This window comes from Eleutherodactylus coqui, chromosome 7 (assembly GCF_035609145.1).
Source record: "Eleutherodactylus coqui strain aEleCoq1 chromosome 7, aEleCoq1.hap1, whole genome shotgun sequence".
Classification (NCBI taxonomy): Eukaryota; Metazoa; Chordata; class Amphibia; order Anura; family Eleutherodactylidae; genus Eleutherodactylus; species Eleutherodactylus coqui.
Genome location: NC_089843.1, coordinates 212,510,964 through 212,531,172, shown reverse-complemented (window position 1 = coordinate 212,531,172; position 20,209 = coordinate 212,510,964). Strand labels below are relative to the sequence as shown.

The 20,209-nt window shown below is 43.9% G+C and overlaps 1 protein-coding gene across 3 annotated transcripts in view; it reads left to right on the top strand.

Annotated features, from left to right (window-relative positions):
- FRAS1 (Fraser extracellular matrix complex subunit 1) overlaps positions 1-20,209 on the top strand; it is a 489,520-nt gene that overhangs the window by 436,405 nt on the left and 32,906 nt on the right. For all 3 annotated transcript variants that reach the window (XM_066574335.1, XM_066574336.1, XM_066574334.1), the window contains 7 exons: positions 3,345-3,689; positions 7,500-7,660; positions 11,338-11,485; positions 12,798-13,003; positions 16,990-17,146; positions 17,301-17,501; positions 18,651-18,838. In XM_066574335.1, coding sequence (XP_066430432.1) covers positions 3,345-3,689; positions 7,500-7,660; positions 11,338-11,485; positions 12,798-13,003; positions 16,990-17,146; positions 17,301-17,501; positions 18,651-18,838 — 1,406 coding nt within the window. The remainder of the gene's footprint in view (positions 1-3,344; positions 3,690-7,499; positions 7,661-11,337; positions 11,486-12,797; positions 13,004-16,989; positions 17,147-17,300; positions 17,502-18,650; positions 18,839-20,209) is intronic.

The window sequence follows — 20,209 nt, the reverse complement described above, 5'->3', positions numbered from 1 at the left end:
ATGCTCGTTCGAGTAATTGTCCTTAGTGAGTATGCTCGCTCATCTCTAATAGCAGGTAATCAAACAAGAATGGGACAACATTCCTCACACAAAACTCCAGCCATTGCTTTCATCACTTTGCAGACGTTTACAGACTGTTGTAAAAAGAAGCGGGTACACAGCGGTAGACACGGCTCTGGCCCAACTTTTTTGAGATGTGTTGCTGCCATCAATTTCTAAATGAGTTAGTTTTTCAAATGAAATGGAAAAATGTCTCTTTCCACCTTCTGAAATAGAAGTTTGTAGACGGTGGGAACTCCACAATTTCGCATTCTGCTGAACTCCCATCAATAAACAGTCCTGTGATTGCTTCGGCTGTGTTCCTTATTTTTTTTATTTTCTATTATCTGTATTCCAGTGACTGTCCCATCTAATGGAAACACCTAAATGGAAGCTGCCCGGAGCTGCTGCCCATTATAGATATCCGCACTGCTGCAAGCAGAGACCCTTTTAATTTAACAGTGCACTTTGGTCTTAGACACTCATATCCGGCATTTGAAACGCTACTTTATATCTTCTGGTTTTAGCTTTTGTTATGATTTTTTTTTTCTTTGCAATTTCTTTTACGTCCTTGTAGCTTCTTATCTCAACTTCTTCTAAATTACATTGGATTGTTGTGCTCGTTTTTCTTTTCTTCACATTTCTTGCCTTCCTTACAGATTGCATTGGGAAGCCTGGTTGGGCAATGTTATATGACTGGCTTTCTTTAGAAAAAATAGAATTTTTGGTAAATGTTAATATTCAGATTGAGGCCCCAGTCACACAGGCGTTTTGACGCACAAATTTTTGAATGAATCAGTTATGCGTTCAAAAATTCGCGTGACCGAAGCGGGCCTCACGGCGGAAAAAATGCTGCTAGCAGCGTTTATCCACTCAAAAAGAGCGCTGCCCGATATCCCCTGCTGCAGCTGTGATAGCTGCAGCAGGGGATTCCTTGGATGGGAACTCCCTGGATGCTGTCGCATCCAGAGGTTTCACCTGTGGTCACTGGGGATGACGGCAGCTGCGGCGGCCCCATTGACGTACAGAGAACATCGTGCTCCTCTGCCATAGTTGTGACAGCTGTGGCAGAGGATTTCTTCATCTACGTGGGGAGTCCCATTGTCACTGAACACTGTGACAGCATTGTTACAGTGCCTAGTAAAAATGGGACTCCCCGCGGAGATGAAGAAATCCTCTGCCACAGCTGTAACAACTATGGCAGAAGAGAGTGATGTTCTCCCATTGAATTCAATGGAGCTGGCAATATAGCCGGCTCCATTGAAAGCAATGGGCTGCCGGCAAGCGCTGCAGTGGTTTTCGGGGAAGGGCTTAAAATATAAGCCCTTCCCTAAAAATCCAAAAATCCAAAAATGTGTAAAAAAAAATGTATGCTCACCTCTCTGCAGCTGCAGGGGCTCAGCCGGCTCTTCTCCTGCACTGCTCTGAGGATTTTGCAGCAGGTGGGGATTTAAAATCCCCGCCTGCTGAAAGGGCTGCCTCTGATTGGCTGTGCATTGTGACCAATCAGAGGCCGCTCTCAGCTACTGAATGACAGCTGAGAGCTGCCTGTGATTGGTCTGTGTGCTCAGCCAATCAGAGGCAGCACTTATCCATTCATGAATTCATTTGTGCGCATGTAAAATTCGCTCATGTGTCCGATCCCATTCAAAGGCATTGGTTCTATTTAGATGCAGCCAGCAAACGCAACTGTCAGACGCGCGTACAAATGCCCGTGTGACTGAGGCCTTAAGAGGATTTTGAGTGAAATTATAAAGGTTGTCTATTTGTAGTAATTTTGAAGTTATGGCTGCAGCCGTTTTTATGAAAGTGACAATAGTTAACCCTTTCCAATCCATTTTGAATCCTGGTTTTCCTAGGGGGCTTACTCTTTTTCTGCTGTTATACAACGGCGCTATCTGCTGGCTAAAGCCAGTACTGCATGAGATTACACGTTGGATAGGCTCTGACAGCAGAGCTACTGGCAACATACAGTAAGAGAACCCCGACGGACGTCTACCAACATCAAAGCTGTACAACCTTAAATCATAATGTCTTCAGAGGTCAGACAGTGGATTGGAAAGGGTTAATGCAGTCATAATGGTTGTGACATTATCTTCTAAGCAACTGATAGAAACAAATGTCACTTTGTTAGTGATTGAGCTTGCTGAGAGAATGACAGATTTACCCAGCGGTTTCTGAAGAGCTAATTAAACAGGGACAATCAATATAGCTGCACTATTGCAAAAATAGCCAGCGGAACTTAAAGGGATTCCATCATCACCTTTGAGCCACATACGCTACGCCATAGGGCTCAGATGGTAAGGGAAACGGGAGTCTGGGGAACTGTGTGTAATACTCACCAGGTGCCACTGTTCCAGCACTACGTCCTTGCCAAGTTGGCGTGTCAGACTGCTATGTGGGTGCATGGTTCCATAGAGATGAATATTTAGTAAATCCATCCGAAAAGAGTCACTTTGGGTTTGTTCACCAACTTCCCGGGGACACAGTGCAGGAAATAGGGCACCCCGTGAGATGAAACACAGCTTCCCGGACTCCCTATTCCCTCATCTTTGACTTTATGGAGGTCAAAGGTGATAACTAGAGATGAGCTAGCATACTCGCTAAGGGCAATTACTCGATCGAGCATTGCCCTTAGCGAGTACCTGCCTGCTCGGAAGAAAAGATTCGACGGCAGGCGGGGAGGAACGGAGGGGAGATCTCTCCCTCTCCCCCCCCCCCCCCCTCCCGCTGCCCCCTGCTCACTGCTGCAGCTCACCTCTCACCCGCGCCGGCAGCCGAACCTTTTCTTCCGAGCGGGCAGGTACTCGCTATGGACAGCGCTCGCTCGAGTAATTGTCCTTAGCAAGTATGCTCACTCATCTCTAGTGATAACTGATTCCCCTTAACGCTTTCCAATCCACTGTCTGACGTGTGAAGACATTCTGATTAAAGGCTGTACATCTCCGATGTCGGAAGATGTCCAGCAAGGTATTCTTACTGTATATTACTGGCTGCTCTCTTGTCGCAGGCCTCTCCAGCATGTCATATACCGCAGTACTGACTCTAGCCAGCAGATGGCACCATTGTATAATGGCAGAAAGAGAAAGCCCCCTAGGAAACCCTGATTCCAAAATTGGATTGCAAAGGGTTAAAATGTCAATATCTCTGAAAGAAAAACGAACGTAATTCCCAAACTCTTATTATGGCTCCAACTTCTGATTTTCAAATATATGGACTATTTTACATTTTTAGTGGGAATCCTCTTTAATATCTGAGGGATTGTAATAAATCGCATCATTGTAATCATCGGTTTATTTTAACAGGTGACCCGGGAAGCATTGTTTCAACCATTTGTTACACAGTCCCAAAATCCGCCAAAGGCAGCAGCATTTACGCATTGCAGTCGGGATCTGACTTTAAGTCCAGGGAAATGACCAATGAAAATCGTGTTACTTTTGGACCTGGAGTGACCATGTCCACGTGTGACGTTAAACTAATAGACGACAGCGAATATGAAGAAGAGGAAGAGTTTGAGATCGCCCTTGCTGACACTTCAGAGAATGCTAGACTTGGAAGCATTGCAACTGCCAGGATCGTTATTGAAGGACCCAATGATGCCTCAACGGTTTTCTTGGGCAATGCCACCTTTACTGTCAGTGAAGATGCAGGTATAAATTAGACAAAGTTCTAAGTACTCGGATGTCGTGGTTGTGTTACTAATAACATCTTTATAGCGTTCTGACAAAGTAGTTGCACTCGTGCCTCCTGTTAGATGAGTTAAACTGAATGTTTTGGGGCATTTAGAGGCAAAATGTAATATTAGATTATACTGCATCTACATCATCCAGTACATGCCCTCGCAAACATTAAACTAGCAGTAGTAATTACAAAAAATGTCAAAATCATCTGAAGCTGATTTTGATTTTATAGCAAGACCATCTTAATCACTGGAAGGCACCCAGGGAATTCTCCCTTAATTAACACTATGAGAATCCACTGAAACTTTACATTTTATTAATTGTGGTTTAACTATTTAGTTAAAAACCTAAGCTGATAATTATATAGTATTCAAAAAATCTGCTCTATATGTGGTTGCTGGAAATGCATATATAGCAATCCGTAATGTAGATCAACTGGAGGCAGGGTGCCCCTTATACAAAGCTATGGGTGCTAGTTTTTGCAGCAGAGGACCAAGATGGTTAATTGGCTCTCTAACCCCACCCATTCCCAACTCCTGGTATACCCCCAGTACCTCCAGTACGCAGAGACCGGGTTCTCAGGACATCAATTTCTCTTCTCTGTGCAAATTAACTTGATATCAGAGAATCTCTAGCCCAATACCTTATCCAACACTGGCTCAATGAGTTTCAGTAGCTCTACTACCTGTATATCTCATCAGGATCCCAGAATGGAATAGATTAACCCTAGAGATGAGCGAACGTACTCGTTACGAGTACTTACGCACCCGAGTACCGCCATTTTCGAGTACTTCAGTACTCGGGTGAAAAGATTCGGGGGGCGCGGCGGCAGCACGGGGGGTGGCAGTGGGGAGTGGGGGGGAGAGGGAGAGAGAGAGGGCTCCCCCCTGTTCCCCGCTGCTACCCCCCGCACCGCCACGCCTCTCCCCGCCCCCCGGCGCCCCCCGAATCTTTTCACCCGAGTACTGAAGTACTCGAAAATGGCGGTACTCGGGTACGTAAGTACTCGTAACGAGTACGTTCGCTCATCTCTAATTAACCCCTTGAGTGCCACGCCCGGAAAATTTCCGGGACGAGCTCCACTGCTCATAGCAACATAGCCCGGAAGATTTCCGGGCTATGTATCACTATGGGAGCTGCAGAGCACAATGCCACAAGCTGTGACAGTGTGCTCTGCCTGCACAGACCCAGAGAGAACAAAGCAAGGGCTTTGAAAAACCAGCAGAAGATATTGCCGATATGTCGGCAATCTCCTGCTTTGTTTACAGGTTGCCATAGAGACCATCGGCTTGTCAGAAGCAAGCCGATGGTCTCTGTGGCAGGGAGAGCTGGTTGTTAGCTGTCAGAGGACAGCTAGGTACCAGCTCTTACAGCAGAGATCAGAGAAAACCTCTGATCTCTGCTGTGTTAACCCCTTACATGCTGCAGTCTATGTGACTGTAGCATGTAAAAGGGCTGTTACTGCAGCATGTAAAGGGCTGTCACCATCGGACCCCCAGAATGTGATCAGGGGTCCTGATGGGTCCCTGTGGAAGACCCCTAAAGGGACAAAAAAAAAAAATTAAAAAATTATAAAAAAAATAATAAAAACACTTGTCTCCCTTTACTTTGTAAAAAAATCAAAAAAACAATCACACATGTGGTATCCATGCGTCGTAATGACCCAGAGAAGGAAGTTAATACATTATTTAACCCCTTAATGACATGGCCCCTTTTTTTCTTTTATCCCCATTTCTTTTTTTCCTCCCCCCTGTTTAAAAAATCACAACTTGTCCCGCAAAAAACAAGCCCTTATATGGCCATGTCAATGGAAAAATGAAAAAGTTATGGCTCTTGAGACGCAACTGCAAAATTAGTTGAAATTCAATGATTAGACCATTTTAAAAAACCTGCCCTGGTGGGCACGACAGGGTGGTAGGAAACCCGCCACTCAAGGGGTTAAAGCTAGAGAAAACAGTTGCTCGGCCCTGATGATAGGCTGGTATCCTATAGAGATTTGCCAGCGCCGTCACGAATTCCGAACATTTAAGCTCAAAGATCCGCCCACACTTGAGGACCTGGCAGTGCTGCACCAATAGAAGACTGATCATATTCTGAACTGCCCCTTGATCCCACACTACCTCCGTCCAAGACAGGACCAACCAAAGCGAGGCGGCAAGTAGCGTCATCCACTATCCAATGACAAGTCCTCTCAATGAGTGTCTCCAGTCATTTATACACACTATCTCTCGGTGTGTTATGCACTATATGAAAATACTAATAATTATTAGGACATTATAATCCCAGTGTTTCTGGTGGCACATCACTCTCACAGTAGCTTGATTACCACAAAAGACCAACACAGCTTGGCTCCTCCCACAGCAGTGACATCACCACAGGTGCTTCAGCCCACCGGATCTCTGTGGTGGTGGTAGGTCAATGTGTTCTGTCAGGACTTTTAAGTTGTGTAGGAAATTATAGTACCAGTGTTTCTGGTCGCGCAATGCGCCACACAGCTCTGCTACATGGTGCATGCACACACACAGCTCTACTACACCACACACATTACACACACAGCTCTGCTACATAGTACATGTACACACACAGCTCTTCTACATGATACACGTACACACACTGCTCTACTACACCCCACACATTACACACGCAGCTCTGCTACATAGTACATGTACACACCCAGCTCTGCTACATGGTACATGCATTATGATCCCTACACATCACACACAGCTATACTACACCCTACCCATCACACACACAGCTTGGCTCCTCCCACAGCAGTAATATCACTACAGGTCCATTAGCCCACTGAATCTCTGTGGTGGTGGTAGGTTGTTGTCTTCTGTCAGGACTACTGAGTTGTGTCTTCTGAGATAATAATAGCTTAGTTGTATTCTCCGTGTGTTATTTTTGTCCTCCCCTTCCAAGAGCCCCAACTGTGTTGTTTTTCTGTCGGTCAGGCTCTGTGTTTTATATATGTTGTAGGACCTTCAATGACGTCATTACGGGGTGGAGCAATGACATCAGCAGGGGCAGAGCATGAGAAGCACTCACACACATACATTAAGACAAGTGGTCGTTAGTAGTTTGATTCTGTCAGTATCAGCAAGCACTATTGGTGCAGCACTGCCGGGCGCATCAGTAGTAAGGTCTTAAATAGGACCTGTTAACATGTAAAGTCAGCAGGACTGGCTGCATAGTTCTGCAACTATGGCGCTACTGAATCTATCCCTGTTTTTCTCTTTTTTTCAAACTTGCTTCTGTTAGTCTGGGTGGGCTCTTCTTAGATCTGGCATCCTTTGCAGTGAGCCCATCAAGTGGGCAGTACCCACCATACACTATCAATGGGTGAAGACTTGATTGACAGCCTTATGTCATCCATTGTCAGTCACTGATGGGGACTACCCACCTGACAAACTTACAGTGCCAGGAGTCTGACCTAAGAAGAGTCCTTGTGTGTGAACAAGGTTGATTACTTTAGGGGAAAAAAGGGGTCTGAGACAATGCTCCTGAACCAAACGCTTGCTGAAGGCGGGGTATTCAAGCCCCGTCACCAGCAAGAGATGCTGCATCGGCATTGAGGACTGCACGGAAGCCTGCCGGAGCGCAGCAGCCCAGTGGGAGGGCATCAGATGGCGCCTGCTAGGTGAGTATAAGACATTCCCGGAAAATAAGACCCTGTGCCTCTTTTCGGGGAAACACGGTATATAAGTGCACCACTATTTAGTTATGTATATGGTCAGCTGTGATTTGTATCCTGATGTACTTTATTCTCCTGTCCAACAGGCTCTGTTGAGATACCAGTGATGCGTATTGGGCCAGACCTCTCTGTGCCAACATCCGTATGGTGTGCCACTCGCCCTTCAGATCCACCTTCTGCTACTCCAGGAATTGACTACATACCTAGCTCCAAAAAAATTGAGTTTAAACCTGGAAAAACTGTAGAGGCAAGTAATCACTTGAGTGTATTAGACAGTATTCTATGTATATATTTGTGTTGTATTAGTCCTGAAATGCCATGAGTAGAAGGAGGGACACACCTGGGGATAGCCCATCATGTTTTTCCATAGGTAATGCAAATAAGGAGGATGGAAGACTACCTCTGCAGTGCCACCTATTGGATGGCAGCATTCCTTCAAATCAATGTGACTTTTTAACAAGTCTTAACAATGACTGGGAATAGCAAACCAAGCCAGAAAACCATACACGGACAGCTGTTTCAGGTTGTTTGCCACTCATCAGTGTGCAGTAGGTTTCTGGCTTAGCTGGTGAGAGGCCTGCGACGTGGGTCAGGAGTGGTGTTATGTCTCCTTAAGGAGAGCAACCGAAAAGTGTACGGAGACACCTAGGGGGTGAGTTGGTCGGGGGATGGGCAAAGTCTCTCCCCACTTACCCCTTAGGTGTCTCCACACACTTTTTGGGTGCTCTCCTTAAGGAGAAACGACACCCTTCCTGACCCACGTCAGAGGTATACTTCCATCTTCCTTATTTGCATAAATTACCCAGAGGAGCTTGCATGGCCTTATGAGTTCCCTCACTCACCTTCTAGGTGTCCCCACACCCCTTTTGAGTGCTCTCCTTGGGGAGAGACTATGCCATCTCCCGACTCACTCACACCCTAGGTGTCTCCACACACTTTTTGGGTGCTCTCCTTAAGGAGACATAACACCCCTCCTGATCTATAGGTAATGTGACCCAGTATATGACTTCCCCTTTCCAAAATTTCAAAATTACGAATGGAGAAATGTCCAAAAGGACCTCCCTCTGTCCTAACCTCTAAAGAATGGAGAGATGAAATGCAGTTTAATTGCTCGGGTTGGGGGATTTGGTGCTGTGAATCCTCAGGCAAGCTGTTCAGATTTTTGCTACAGAGCTACTATTCTATATGTACTCTTTGTTAATTAATTATTTCAAAAGCGCTTGAAGCTATTCGGGTAACAGTGCTAATATGCAGATGAAACAATACTGTATCAAGTTGTCATTAGTGGTGCTTTATATTTAAGTAATCGCCTTGCTTTAACCCCTTGAGTGGCGGGTTTCCTACCACCCTGTCAGACCCACCAGGGCAGGTTTTTTAAAATGGTCTAATTATTGAATTTCAACTAATTTTGCAGTTGCGTCTCAAGAGCCATAACTTTTTCATTTTTCCATTGACATGGCCATATGAGGGCTTGTTTTTTGCGGGACAAGTTGTGATTTTTTTAAACGGGGGAGGAAAAAAAGAAATGGGGAAAAAAGAAAAAAAGGGGCCATGTCATTAAGGGGTTAAATAATGTATTAACTTCCTTCTCTGGGTCATTACGACGCACACGGATACCGCATGTGTGATTGTATTTTTGATTTTTTACAAAGTAAAGGGAGACAAGTGTTTTTATATTTTTTTTTTATAATTTTTTAACTTTTTTTTTTTTTTTGTCCCTTTAGGGGACTTCCACAGGGACCCATCAGGACCCCCTGATCACATTCCGGGGGTCCGATGGTGACAGCCCTTTACATGCTGCAGTGACAGCCCTTTACATGCTGCAGTCACATAGACTGCAGCATGTAAAGGGTTAACACAGCAGAGATCGGAGGTTTTCTCTGATCTCTGCTGTAAGAGCTGGTGCCTGCTTGTCCTCTGACAGCCAAGCACCAAGCTGTCCCTGCCACAGAGACCATCGGCTTGCTTCTGACAAGCCGATGGTCTCTATGGCAACCTGTAAACAAACCAGGAGATTGCCGGCATGTCGGCAATATCTTCTGCTGGTTTTTCAAAGTCCTGCACTGCTCTATGTGGGTCTGTGCAGGCAGAGCACACTGTCACAGCTTGTGGCATTGTGCTCTGAAGCTCCCATAGTGATACATAGCCCAGAAATCTTCCGGGCTATGTTGCTATGAGCAGTGGAGCTCGACCCGGAAAATTTCCGGGCGTGCCACTCAAGGGGTTAAAGCATACCTAACCTTTCAGATGCCTCTTCACATTCTCTATATACATACACTAATTGTTCCACAAGTATGGACACATCTTTATCCCAAATGAGGACTGCTGTGAATTGAGCTCGTTCCCACTACATGACTGCGGAGGAGGCCGTGTTGTTCTTTAAATATTAAGCTAATGCAAAGCAATGAGCATTTACTTAGTGTATCCTCCGCAAACCCTTCTCCACCCAGTAAACCTTCATTTTATGAGAACGTTTTTAAAGACCTCTAGAGACGCACTTCATTTTATAATGCCGTGCCAGCCTTAATTAAACCGTCCATAATCCTACTTATTATTCAATTAAAATGTTGTTGAGCCGGTGAGGAAGCTGCGGGGCCCGTTAGAATAAAATGAGCAGACTTCTTCTATCTGTGCTCGTCAGTCTGGCATTAATGCAGTTTAATTATGGCTACATTTATAGTAATACAGGCGCCTATAAATGTATCTCTTCCTCTGTTGTGGAAGAGCGGACCAATTCCAGTAATTCCCCACTAATATTATAGATAATGCGGGTTTATGATGTTCCTTAAACCTGTCGGTGACGGGTAGGACAGAGCGCTCTCGTGTCATCAGAATCCCATCAGTCGGTTGATGGATATGCAGTGCCTGTCCGTTACATCTACACCCCAACCAACCTGTTCTAACATTGTATGTGTTTTTGCACTTTTTCTCAGGTTTATCCCAATAATCTGAATACGCTGCTCTTACTATAAGATAAGCCCATTAAAGAAACGGTGTTTGTCTTCTCATAGAAGCAATTAGTACTTAAAAAGAAAACAATCTCACAGACAAATGACGTCTATTAGGCCATTAATACATAATCTGTATTTCATCTTTTTAAACCAGGAACGCTAATAGACCCTAATAAACCCTATATACTCCCATCAGATAGAGGTGCGGAGACCAGTGGTTAGAAGTTCCCCATTGGCGGTTATACCTCATCTTCCCGGCACTTATTCCCTATTTTGCAGTATTGATGCCTCCTCTGTGTGTCCAGAGGGACCCATAAACCCCACACGTATCCCCTAATGGCTTCGTCAGCAGTTCTAACAAGGCAAAATAGGTGATTTTTGCCGGGAAAGAGTAGTATAAACCCCCAACAGGGGATCCCTAATCATTGGTCTATACAGGTTCCTATTAGGGAATCCTGGATAGTTGCACCATTCAGCTTGATCAGCACTTTACAACTGTGATCTTCTATAATGATACATTTAATGTTAGTCCTGAGGGGGCATAGAGGGTTGATATTTTGTACTACTTTTACATTTTGGACTATTTTGGATTATTGCTATTTATTGGCAAGCACCCTGAAGTGTTCTGCAGCAGCTCTTCCTGCCATTTGAAATACTAAAAAAAAATGTTTGGAGCTTACATAGTAATATAGATTGAGCGCTAGATAGTTTGCAAAAGAGAAGGCAGAAGCAGTTAAAAATTGCTTCTGCCTTGTCCTCCGAGCCATCGGCTGTGACTAATACCCGAGGACCCAACTTGCTTCTGCTACATTGCAGGAGCTTTAATTCCGTGCCGTATTTTTTACTGTCAGCTGTGATTAAAGCCCAGGACCAAGTGTCATAAATTTACTGTACTTGGTCCCTAAGGAATTGAATTGCTATATGAAAGAAACAAGATGTACTGCTTAACATATTGTTTGTTTGGACGTTGCAGCATTGTACCCTGTCTGTACTTGATGATACGCAGCATCCGGTCATCGAGGGTTTGGAGACGTTTGTGGTGTTCCTCAGCTCTCCACAAGGGGCTGAACTCTCAAAACCATTTCAGGCAACGGTTGTGATCAACGATACCTATCAGGATGGTGAGATACGTTTTACTGATCATGCAAATAGTTGAGATGTGTTTATGTGGGGTTCAAGAGACTGTCATGACTGTTATTTTAATGTAACTATTTGACTAATAGGTAGTCTTTATAGAAAGTGCATGCTTTTTATATTCTGTACTGTACTAATGAGGCTAGAATTGGGCATATTAGTATTATTGGGGCACATTCCTATAGCTTGCTTTTGGTCTGTTTTGTAAGAATGTATAAAGTATATAAAAGGTTAGTATGATCTGTAAATTTGGTGCAGACACTATAAATATATTTAACCCTTTGCAATCCAATGTCGGGCCTGCCCCGACATCATAATTTCCCTCCACAGCTCCGATGTCGGGGAAGGCCCGACACTGCAGTGCAGGAGTGCATCTGCACCCGATCATCAGACACATCGATCATCAGACACATCGGGTGCAGATGCACTCCTGCAATGATCATCAACAAGGACCCCGAGGAGAAGGCAGAAAGGGTTTTTAACCCTTACTGCCTTCTCCTTTAGACATTACATAGCGCTCAATTAGCGCTATGTAATGCAGGATATTCTGTCCGGCGATCATGTGACCGCTGAGTCGGGGCCTGCCCCGTGGGGGGACCTGCTTACCTGTTCGGCGTCTTCCGCATTCTCCCTTCTGCCTCCCGGCCCGGCAATCATGTGACCGCTGGGTGCCACCTGACCCCAGCGGTCACATGATCGCCGAGGCAGAAGGGAGAATGCGGAAGACGCCGGACAGGTAAGCAGATCCCTCCACGGTGCGGTGAGCACCTGCACCCTCCTGAACTCTGTCAGTTCAGGAGGGTGCAGGGAAAATTTATTTTTTCTCATCCATTCTCCCCAGCTCCAATTAATTTGGAGCTGGGGAGAATGGATGAGAAAAAATAAATGGATTGGAAAGGGTTAATTGTGTGTGTTGTTTGTGTGTTTGTGTGTGTGTGTTGTGTGTGTTGTATGTGTGTGTTGTCTTCCGTTCCGTTCCGTCATGTGAGGGTTCTGTTTTGGCACCATGATAGAGCAGGAAATCGGGACCCTAAAATTGCTGATGAATGAACCATTCCCCATTCACCCAATAATGTGTTGACATGGTAGGGTGTAGATATGTGTAAATATGCCTTTAATCGGGTTTAGTGCCTACGGCAGGATGAGCTGTAAATCCAGGCTTCATGCTGCAAACTTTGTTTTAGAAAACACAATCTGCTCCGTGAAGATAAATGCTTCTTAGATACATTTGAGCAACATTTTATTTCATGTAATCTTCTGTTCTTCTGGAATATTTCACTGCTTAATGTTTCCCTCTAGTTTCCAGCATGCAGTTTGCTAAAGACGTCTTCACCGTAAAGGAGAAGGATGAATTGCTGCATGTTCCTGTCATACGTACGGGAGACTTAAGTTATGAGTCTTCAGTACGTTGTTACACACAGTCTCAATCTGCTCAAGTGATGGATGACTTTGAAGAAAGAAGAAATTCTGATGACTCCCGGGTTATATTCTTGAAGGGGGAAAAAGTATGTATCTATATTGGTTATATTCATGTAAAGAATGTGAAAAGGAGCATCTTCCGGGCAGCTTGCAATCCACTGTCTGACGTCTGAAGACATTCTGATTGAAGGCTGTACAGCTTCGATGTCGGAAGACATCCGGCAGGGTATTCTTACTGTATATTGTTGGCCGCTCTGTTGTCGGGGGCGTCTCCAGCATGTTCCATACCGCAGTACTGGCTCTAGCCAGCAGATGGCACCATTGTATAATGGCAGTAAGAGAAAGCCCCCCCTAGGAAACCCTGAATCCGAAATTGGATTGCAAAGGGTTGAAGTGTTGGACCAATAGAGCTCATTCTACCATAGCTCCATTTGTATCGTGGCTACAGCCACGCATTTGGTGTTATTTTAGAGCCAATAATATTGGCTGTAACAGAGACAGAATAAAAGCTACAGCCATTCAAAGTGACAGCTGTAATTCTGAATTTACAGCTTTTTACACCAATTTGTATGCAGAGCAGGGAGGCAGCGAGGAACGAGCAGGCAGCAGAGAATGATCTGTGATTCTCCTATCTGTCCCCTTGTCCCAGAGGAAGGGTAACACTGACTTCTGTTTGTTAGCTCCCCCTTTTATTAATGAGAGAACATATTTGCTCTCTCTAACATCACTTGCTCATCTAGTCACTCCTCTATGCAGCTTAATCCTGCAGATGCCGCGGTCCAGTGATAACCGCAGCATCTAAGTGGTTTTACAAGAGAATATGTTTTTCTCCTTATGCAATTCTTTAAATATTGAAAATATTTTTAAAGAAACTGAACATAATTAGTCAGGCCACATCTGTAGCAACCTGCACTATAACATATTTTATTACTTATCTATCACAGAAACTTTTGTGAAAAAGAAATCCAAAATAGCTGGTTTTCTCTTCATCTTGCCTCCCAAAAACAGAAATGGAATGCAATCAAAATGTCGTACAGACCTCAAAATGCTACCAATAAAAAAACAAGTTTTCCCACAAAACACAAGCCTGCATAGGGTGCCTTCATACAAAGCATATCCACTGTGGGCTCTCTGCAGCAGAAACTGGACCGCTAATGCACAGAAAATCCGCAGTGAAGAGAATTCGCACCTAAATGGTGTGGATTTTGTTGCAGATTTGCGGCAGGTTTCAAAGTTTGAAGTCAGAATCCACGGCATAAATAGACATGCTGCAGATTTGGAATCCACGGCATATTTAAAATACACTATGGATTGCTCAGTGCGGATGAGGCTTTTTAAATCTAGTCCACATGGCTTATACTGTAACTGCTGTGGAATTTCTACCGAAAAATACGATACGGACATTCCACAGCATTTACCCCATGTGCGAGGACTCCCATACAGCTCTGTCAACATAAGATTAAAAATGCCATGGTTTTGGAATGTGGACATTTATTAAAAAAAAAAAAAAAAAAATAGGGGGGGGGGTATATAGGAAGACATGAAAAATCTATATATTTGATAGTGTTGTAATCATAATGCGACCCATAGAATAAAGTTAACATAATATTTATACTACATGGTCAACGCCGTAAAAATAACCCTCCCAAAAAAAAGGGAAACGCAGTAGCTTTTTTTTTTCCATTACCCCAACCTTAAAAAATTAACAAAAGTTATTTATTACATTTTATGCGCCCAAAATTGGTTCCTATAAAGCTAGAACTCGTACCGCAAAACAAAAGGTCCCATACAGCTACACCGACAAGAAAATAACGTTATGACATAAAAGATGAAACAATTTACTGTTTTTGTATGGGTAAAATTAGTTATGTCACTAAGGGGTTAAAGGCTTTGAACACCTTTTTGGGGGGCACAATGTTCTCCAGTAGTAATTACCTGGCAGATACTGTCCCCATGGAAACCGAGTATTTTTGATGTTTCCCCACCTATTTAGCAGCAGATGACAACAGGCAGTTTTTGGTTGGGATGGTGGTGAGAATATGAATCTACTAACCAAGAACAGAAGGATAATCCCCAATTGTACTGTGAGATGACAAAGGCAACCATTCGAGGCATATTAAACCTCACGTAATAAAGAGGTAAAGTCTAAACTTGCAGAATTTAGCTGTCAGTTGTCAGTTCTTATTCAGCCTTCCTGATGGCCCTCTCTGTTCAAACTATATCTGCTTGGTCTATGGCTACGGTAAATGATGAATTCTGGTTATATTGATGGGAGCATTCCAGGAGGCCCAATTAGTTTGCTATGGTGATAAAGTTGGTGTGTTTGGCAATATGCCTCGTCTCACATATCAGCCCTTATTGATAGCACAGGGAGAAAACAAACTCCATCCTAAGATTAAAAAAATGATGTTGTCCAACACTTCTACACACAACTTTATAGTAGACCAGGAAATCGGATACTGTTACCTTGTCTCAGTCATCTGAGCCAAAAAGATGTGCGATGAACTCTCCAGTCACTAAAGGAGAATTGGACTGTGACATTCTCTCCTTAAGGCCTCATACCAACGGTCGTGGCGGACTCCACCAGCAGAATATCACAGCAGAGTCTGACACGGCGCCCCAAAAGACCCCATACTCACCTCTCCGGATTCGCCGCGCATGCGCAGTTCAGCGCATGATGCGCCGGCAGTGGGCGATGACATGGTGACGCGTAATCACGCTATACTTCCGCTGTGGTCACAGCAGGAGTATCGCGTGACGGACAGCTTCAATTTACTCCGACCACGTGTTTTTCTACAGCAATTAGAGCATGCCGTGATTCCTTTCATGCTGCGGAGTTCCCCGATGGAATTCTGCAGCATGAACATTGAGCTATTAGGTTCAATAGAACATAATAGCTGCGGGATAACGCTGCGGATTTCCGCCACATGAAACACGGCAGCATCCATCCGTGGGCATTTGCCCTAAAGAATCACAAAGCAAATACTGAAAGACCTATTGTCCCCTGTGTTACTACAGTTATACAACGGATGGATGCAGAGAACAGAAATACCGCCATACACTAATTTAGCTTATCTAGAAGTTCTTCCCAAGCCTGGTAAAGATTTACTATCGCCTTCACCTTATAGGCCAATATCCTTGATTAATACAGGCCTAAAACTACTTTCCAAAGTCTTGGCAGATCGTCTAGCGTTGATCCTTCCCAGGTTGATCTCCCCAATCAGCTCAGGTTTAAAAAGGGCAGATCAGCAATATTGAATATACAGAAAATCTTGACAGTATTAGATGGGATCAAACTTTGCCCCATTGGCCAGCTTTACTTATTCTTTACCTTTCTTTTGAAAACTGACATCATCTTTAAGGTTTTTCAAAGACAGTACTCTGGTGCCATTTTTCTTCACTCATTATGTGGCTATCCCTCCAGTATATATATGTTGGCTGGTACTACCTGGTTTAGTAATTCTCTTCTATCTGAAACTCCTGGAGTCCTGCTCCTCGGGTGGTCCGGTGATCTCATTTCTGACCTGCACTGGTTCCGTCACACAGTTATAAGATAAGAGCTCGTCCTGCTGACTGTATACTTATGGTCTGTAGCTTATTTAGGTGAATATAGATGGTAATGGCAGTGTCCTCCCAGCAGGCAGAAATGATACAGGCTCTAGCTGCTCATATCATGCATTGCTGATCTATCATCAGATTGAAAGCACAGAACAGAGAAAGCAAGGACATATCTCTGCATTAAGATGGTGCCTGAAAAGCATCAGACTGCAGGCTGCACTGCATGGAAGTGATTGCAGTATACATATGAGACCTCCAGACTGTGACAGGCAATCTGGTGAGGGGTGCAGGGATAGAAAAATGTCAATAATCCTCCATTTATGTTTTCAATAGGAGTCTGGTACAATCTCCTTCAGTGAATTCTGAATGACAGCTTGTGGTTTGTTACTGAGGTGACAGTGAGAATCCACTCACTGATCATTAAGTCATAGATAGCAAATCTTAAGGGTATAATTATAAAACAACGCAGAAATCACTTAACACCCATGAAATGTATTCCTTTTGTCCTTAACAGCTGAAAAACTGCACAATCTTCATCAATGATGACTTGGTGTTTGAGCCAGAAGAGCAGTTTAAGATCTACCTAAGCAATCCTCTCGGAAATCACTGGAGTGGAGCAAAAATTGGGAGAATAGATATGGCTACCATTACCATTTCAAATGATGAGGATGGTAAGTGCTATGATTGCAGCAGAGCGATCACCAATAAACAGATTTCAGTATGTTTGTAGTAAATGCAAAGACTATATAATCAGCTGTTTGTTTTATCGAGCTGCCTGATATACAGTAGATTTGGTAACGATATTCAATATGTCTTTCCCCATAGCACCCACTATTGAATTTGAGGATTCTACTTATCAGATTAGAGAGCCCCAAGAACCAGATGGAGTAGCCATTTTAAATGTAAAAGTAATAAGAAGAGGGGACAAGAACAGAACATCAAAAGTCCGCTGTAGCACAAGAGATGGATCTGCCCAGTCAGGAGTCGACTACTATCCAAAAAGCAGAGTCCTTAAGTTTATTCCGGGTAAGTTGTCTTTCTATAGCTCCAATGTACACACACAAACATACATACACACGTGTTAAATTATACATACTATGTGTAGAAAATATGGGATTCACAAATCTGGGGTCACCAGGAATATCTTCTGAAGGAACAAGAGATACAAGTAACAAGAAACTTTGTAGAGCACTTAGGTGACTGGGGGAGGGCACTTTTTTGGCACTATGGTGGTGCCTGTCAGCCATGTTCGTGTCATCTTGAATTTAGCCCAAGAAACTTCAATGGAAAGGGGGTCATGGGGTACATGATTTAAGGGTAGAACTTCATCAGAAATTGATAGGTGCAGTCATTTTTTCAATATCTGCAACTGTTTTCTATCAAGAACACCAAGACAACTGATACAAAAGTTCAGGGAAATTAGTAGCATCCAGAACGAATAGAGAACTGGTCGTCCATGCTCTGTTTCCAAGCTGTTGACAATTATGTTAGTTTTTTTCACAAAGACTCCGTAGAGAAGCACCAGGAGACTGGCATTGGAGCCTTGTGTGGGTCAACCAACTGTTCAGGACCCCCTCAAGACACACAAGTGACCCCCATACAAACTGCAGCTGCAGCAGAGGATGTGTGAAGTTCATGCGCTCCCTGGCTATCCTCCTGAGTGTACTTTATTGAAAGCCTCGGCCGTCTCCTGTAAACGTCTGTTAACGACTATCAGGATGATCTCAGTTCTGTCCTGGATTGCTAATGGAATCTTCTAGTACCTGGAAATACACATGATTGGTGTTTTCCATACCCCATAATCCAACTTTATTAATCCTCAACATGACATCATCCATAACTATTAAAAAAAATGACTAGATATATCAATTTCTGATGACATTCTGCCCTTAAATCATGCATCCCATGACCTCATTTCCATTCGTGTTCCTTGGGCTGAATCCAAGACAGTTGCCACCAAGATGACTGACAGACACCACCATGGTGCCATAGAGTTTTCCCCGAACTGTCCAAAATCTGCCATTTTTGTGTTTCCAAGTCTTACGTGTATTAGAAGCTTTAATATGCTGTCTGTCTAGCTTCTGATTTATTAGAATTACATTTTCTATAAATTTTAGTTTTCTACTATTTAAAACTCAAGAAGCAAATTCTGATTCCATGCATCACTATTTTCAGGTGTTGATCACATCTTTTTCAAAGTGGAAATTCTATCAAATGAGGACAGAGAATGGCATGAATCCTTTTCACTCGTTCTTGGACCTGATGACCCCGTTGAAGCTGTGCTTGGAGATATAACAACTGCAACGGTGACCATCCTGGATCAGGAGGCAGCAGGAAGCTTAATATTGCCATCACCACCTATAGTAAGTCATGTAACTTACTATGTGAATTCATACGTTTGCACCATAATTATCACACTGGCCAATAAAAGAAAATATTTTGGAATGTTTCCTTAACTTCTTGAGTCAAATCTTACTAATTTTGGGGTGAGAAAAACAAATATGAGAAAGAAAAATTTTCAATAGCTCTAGTTTCTGTGATATACAATAGGTGGAAGTATGTTGTTTTAACGGATTAAGAGAAAATGATACATTGTAATTACATTTGCTAACAACATCGAAAGTGCATTTTAAATTTTTTTTAATGCCAGTTACATTCTAAGAGTTCTAAATTGATGGAAGAATTCCTGGCAGGCGGTTCGGTGTGAAGAGAATCATGTGGTGACTTCATGAGATTGTTTCCTTTTGGCTTGCCTCTTGTAAGTGAGTTCCGGAGCATCCCTGCACACAGACCAGCAGTAATCCACAAGCATTGCTTCATTCCAACCGCCCTGATATCTTTGCTCCATTACAGAAATATCCTGGTGGAATCTTTCTCCGTGTTCATCACTGACAGCTCCACAACTAGGAGGGAAAAAGTCTAGGTGGGAGTGGAGACAATGGATTTTAGGGACATGTTGCATCAGAGTTGATGGTATTTTACTGTCACCATCTCAGCGTAGTTATTATCTCTTGCGTTGCCTAAGAATCCATGAATAACTCCCTTTAAAGGGGTTGTCCCGCGAAAGCAAGTGGGGTTATACACTTCTGTATGGCCATATTAATGCACTTTGTAATGTACATTGTGCATTAATTATGAGCCATACAGAAGTTATCAGAAGTTATTCACTTACCTGTTCCGTTGCTAGCGTCCTCGTCTCCATGGTGCCGTCTAATTTTCAGCGTCTAATCGCCAGATTAGACGCGCTTGCGCAGTCCGGGTCTTCTTCTCTTCTGAATGGGGCTGCTCGTGCCGGAGAGCGGCTCCTTGTAGCTCCGCCCCGTCACGTGCCGATTCCAGCCAATCAGGAGGCTGGAATCGGCAATGGACCGCACAGAAGACCTGCGGTCCACCGAGGGAGAAGATCCCGGCGGCCATCTTCAGCAGGTAAGTAAGAAGTCACCGGAGCGCGGGGATTCAGGTAAGCACTGCCCGGTTTTCTTGTTTAACCCCTGCATCGGGTTTGTCTCGCGCCGAACGGGGGGGGGCTGTTGAAAAAAAAAAAAACCCGTTTCGGCGCGGGACAACCCCTTTAAGGCCTTCCAAGCTTCCTTTTCTTTTCCCCTCAAAACTTGGTCAAACACAGGATCCTTTACAAGTTGTCGAATTTGTGGCCCAACAAAATACCTTCCTTAACCCTTGCATCACTCAATCTAGGAGATTTGTCTCTTAAGTATTAAATGCCTGTCCGTCCT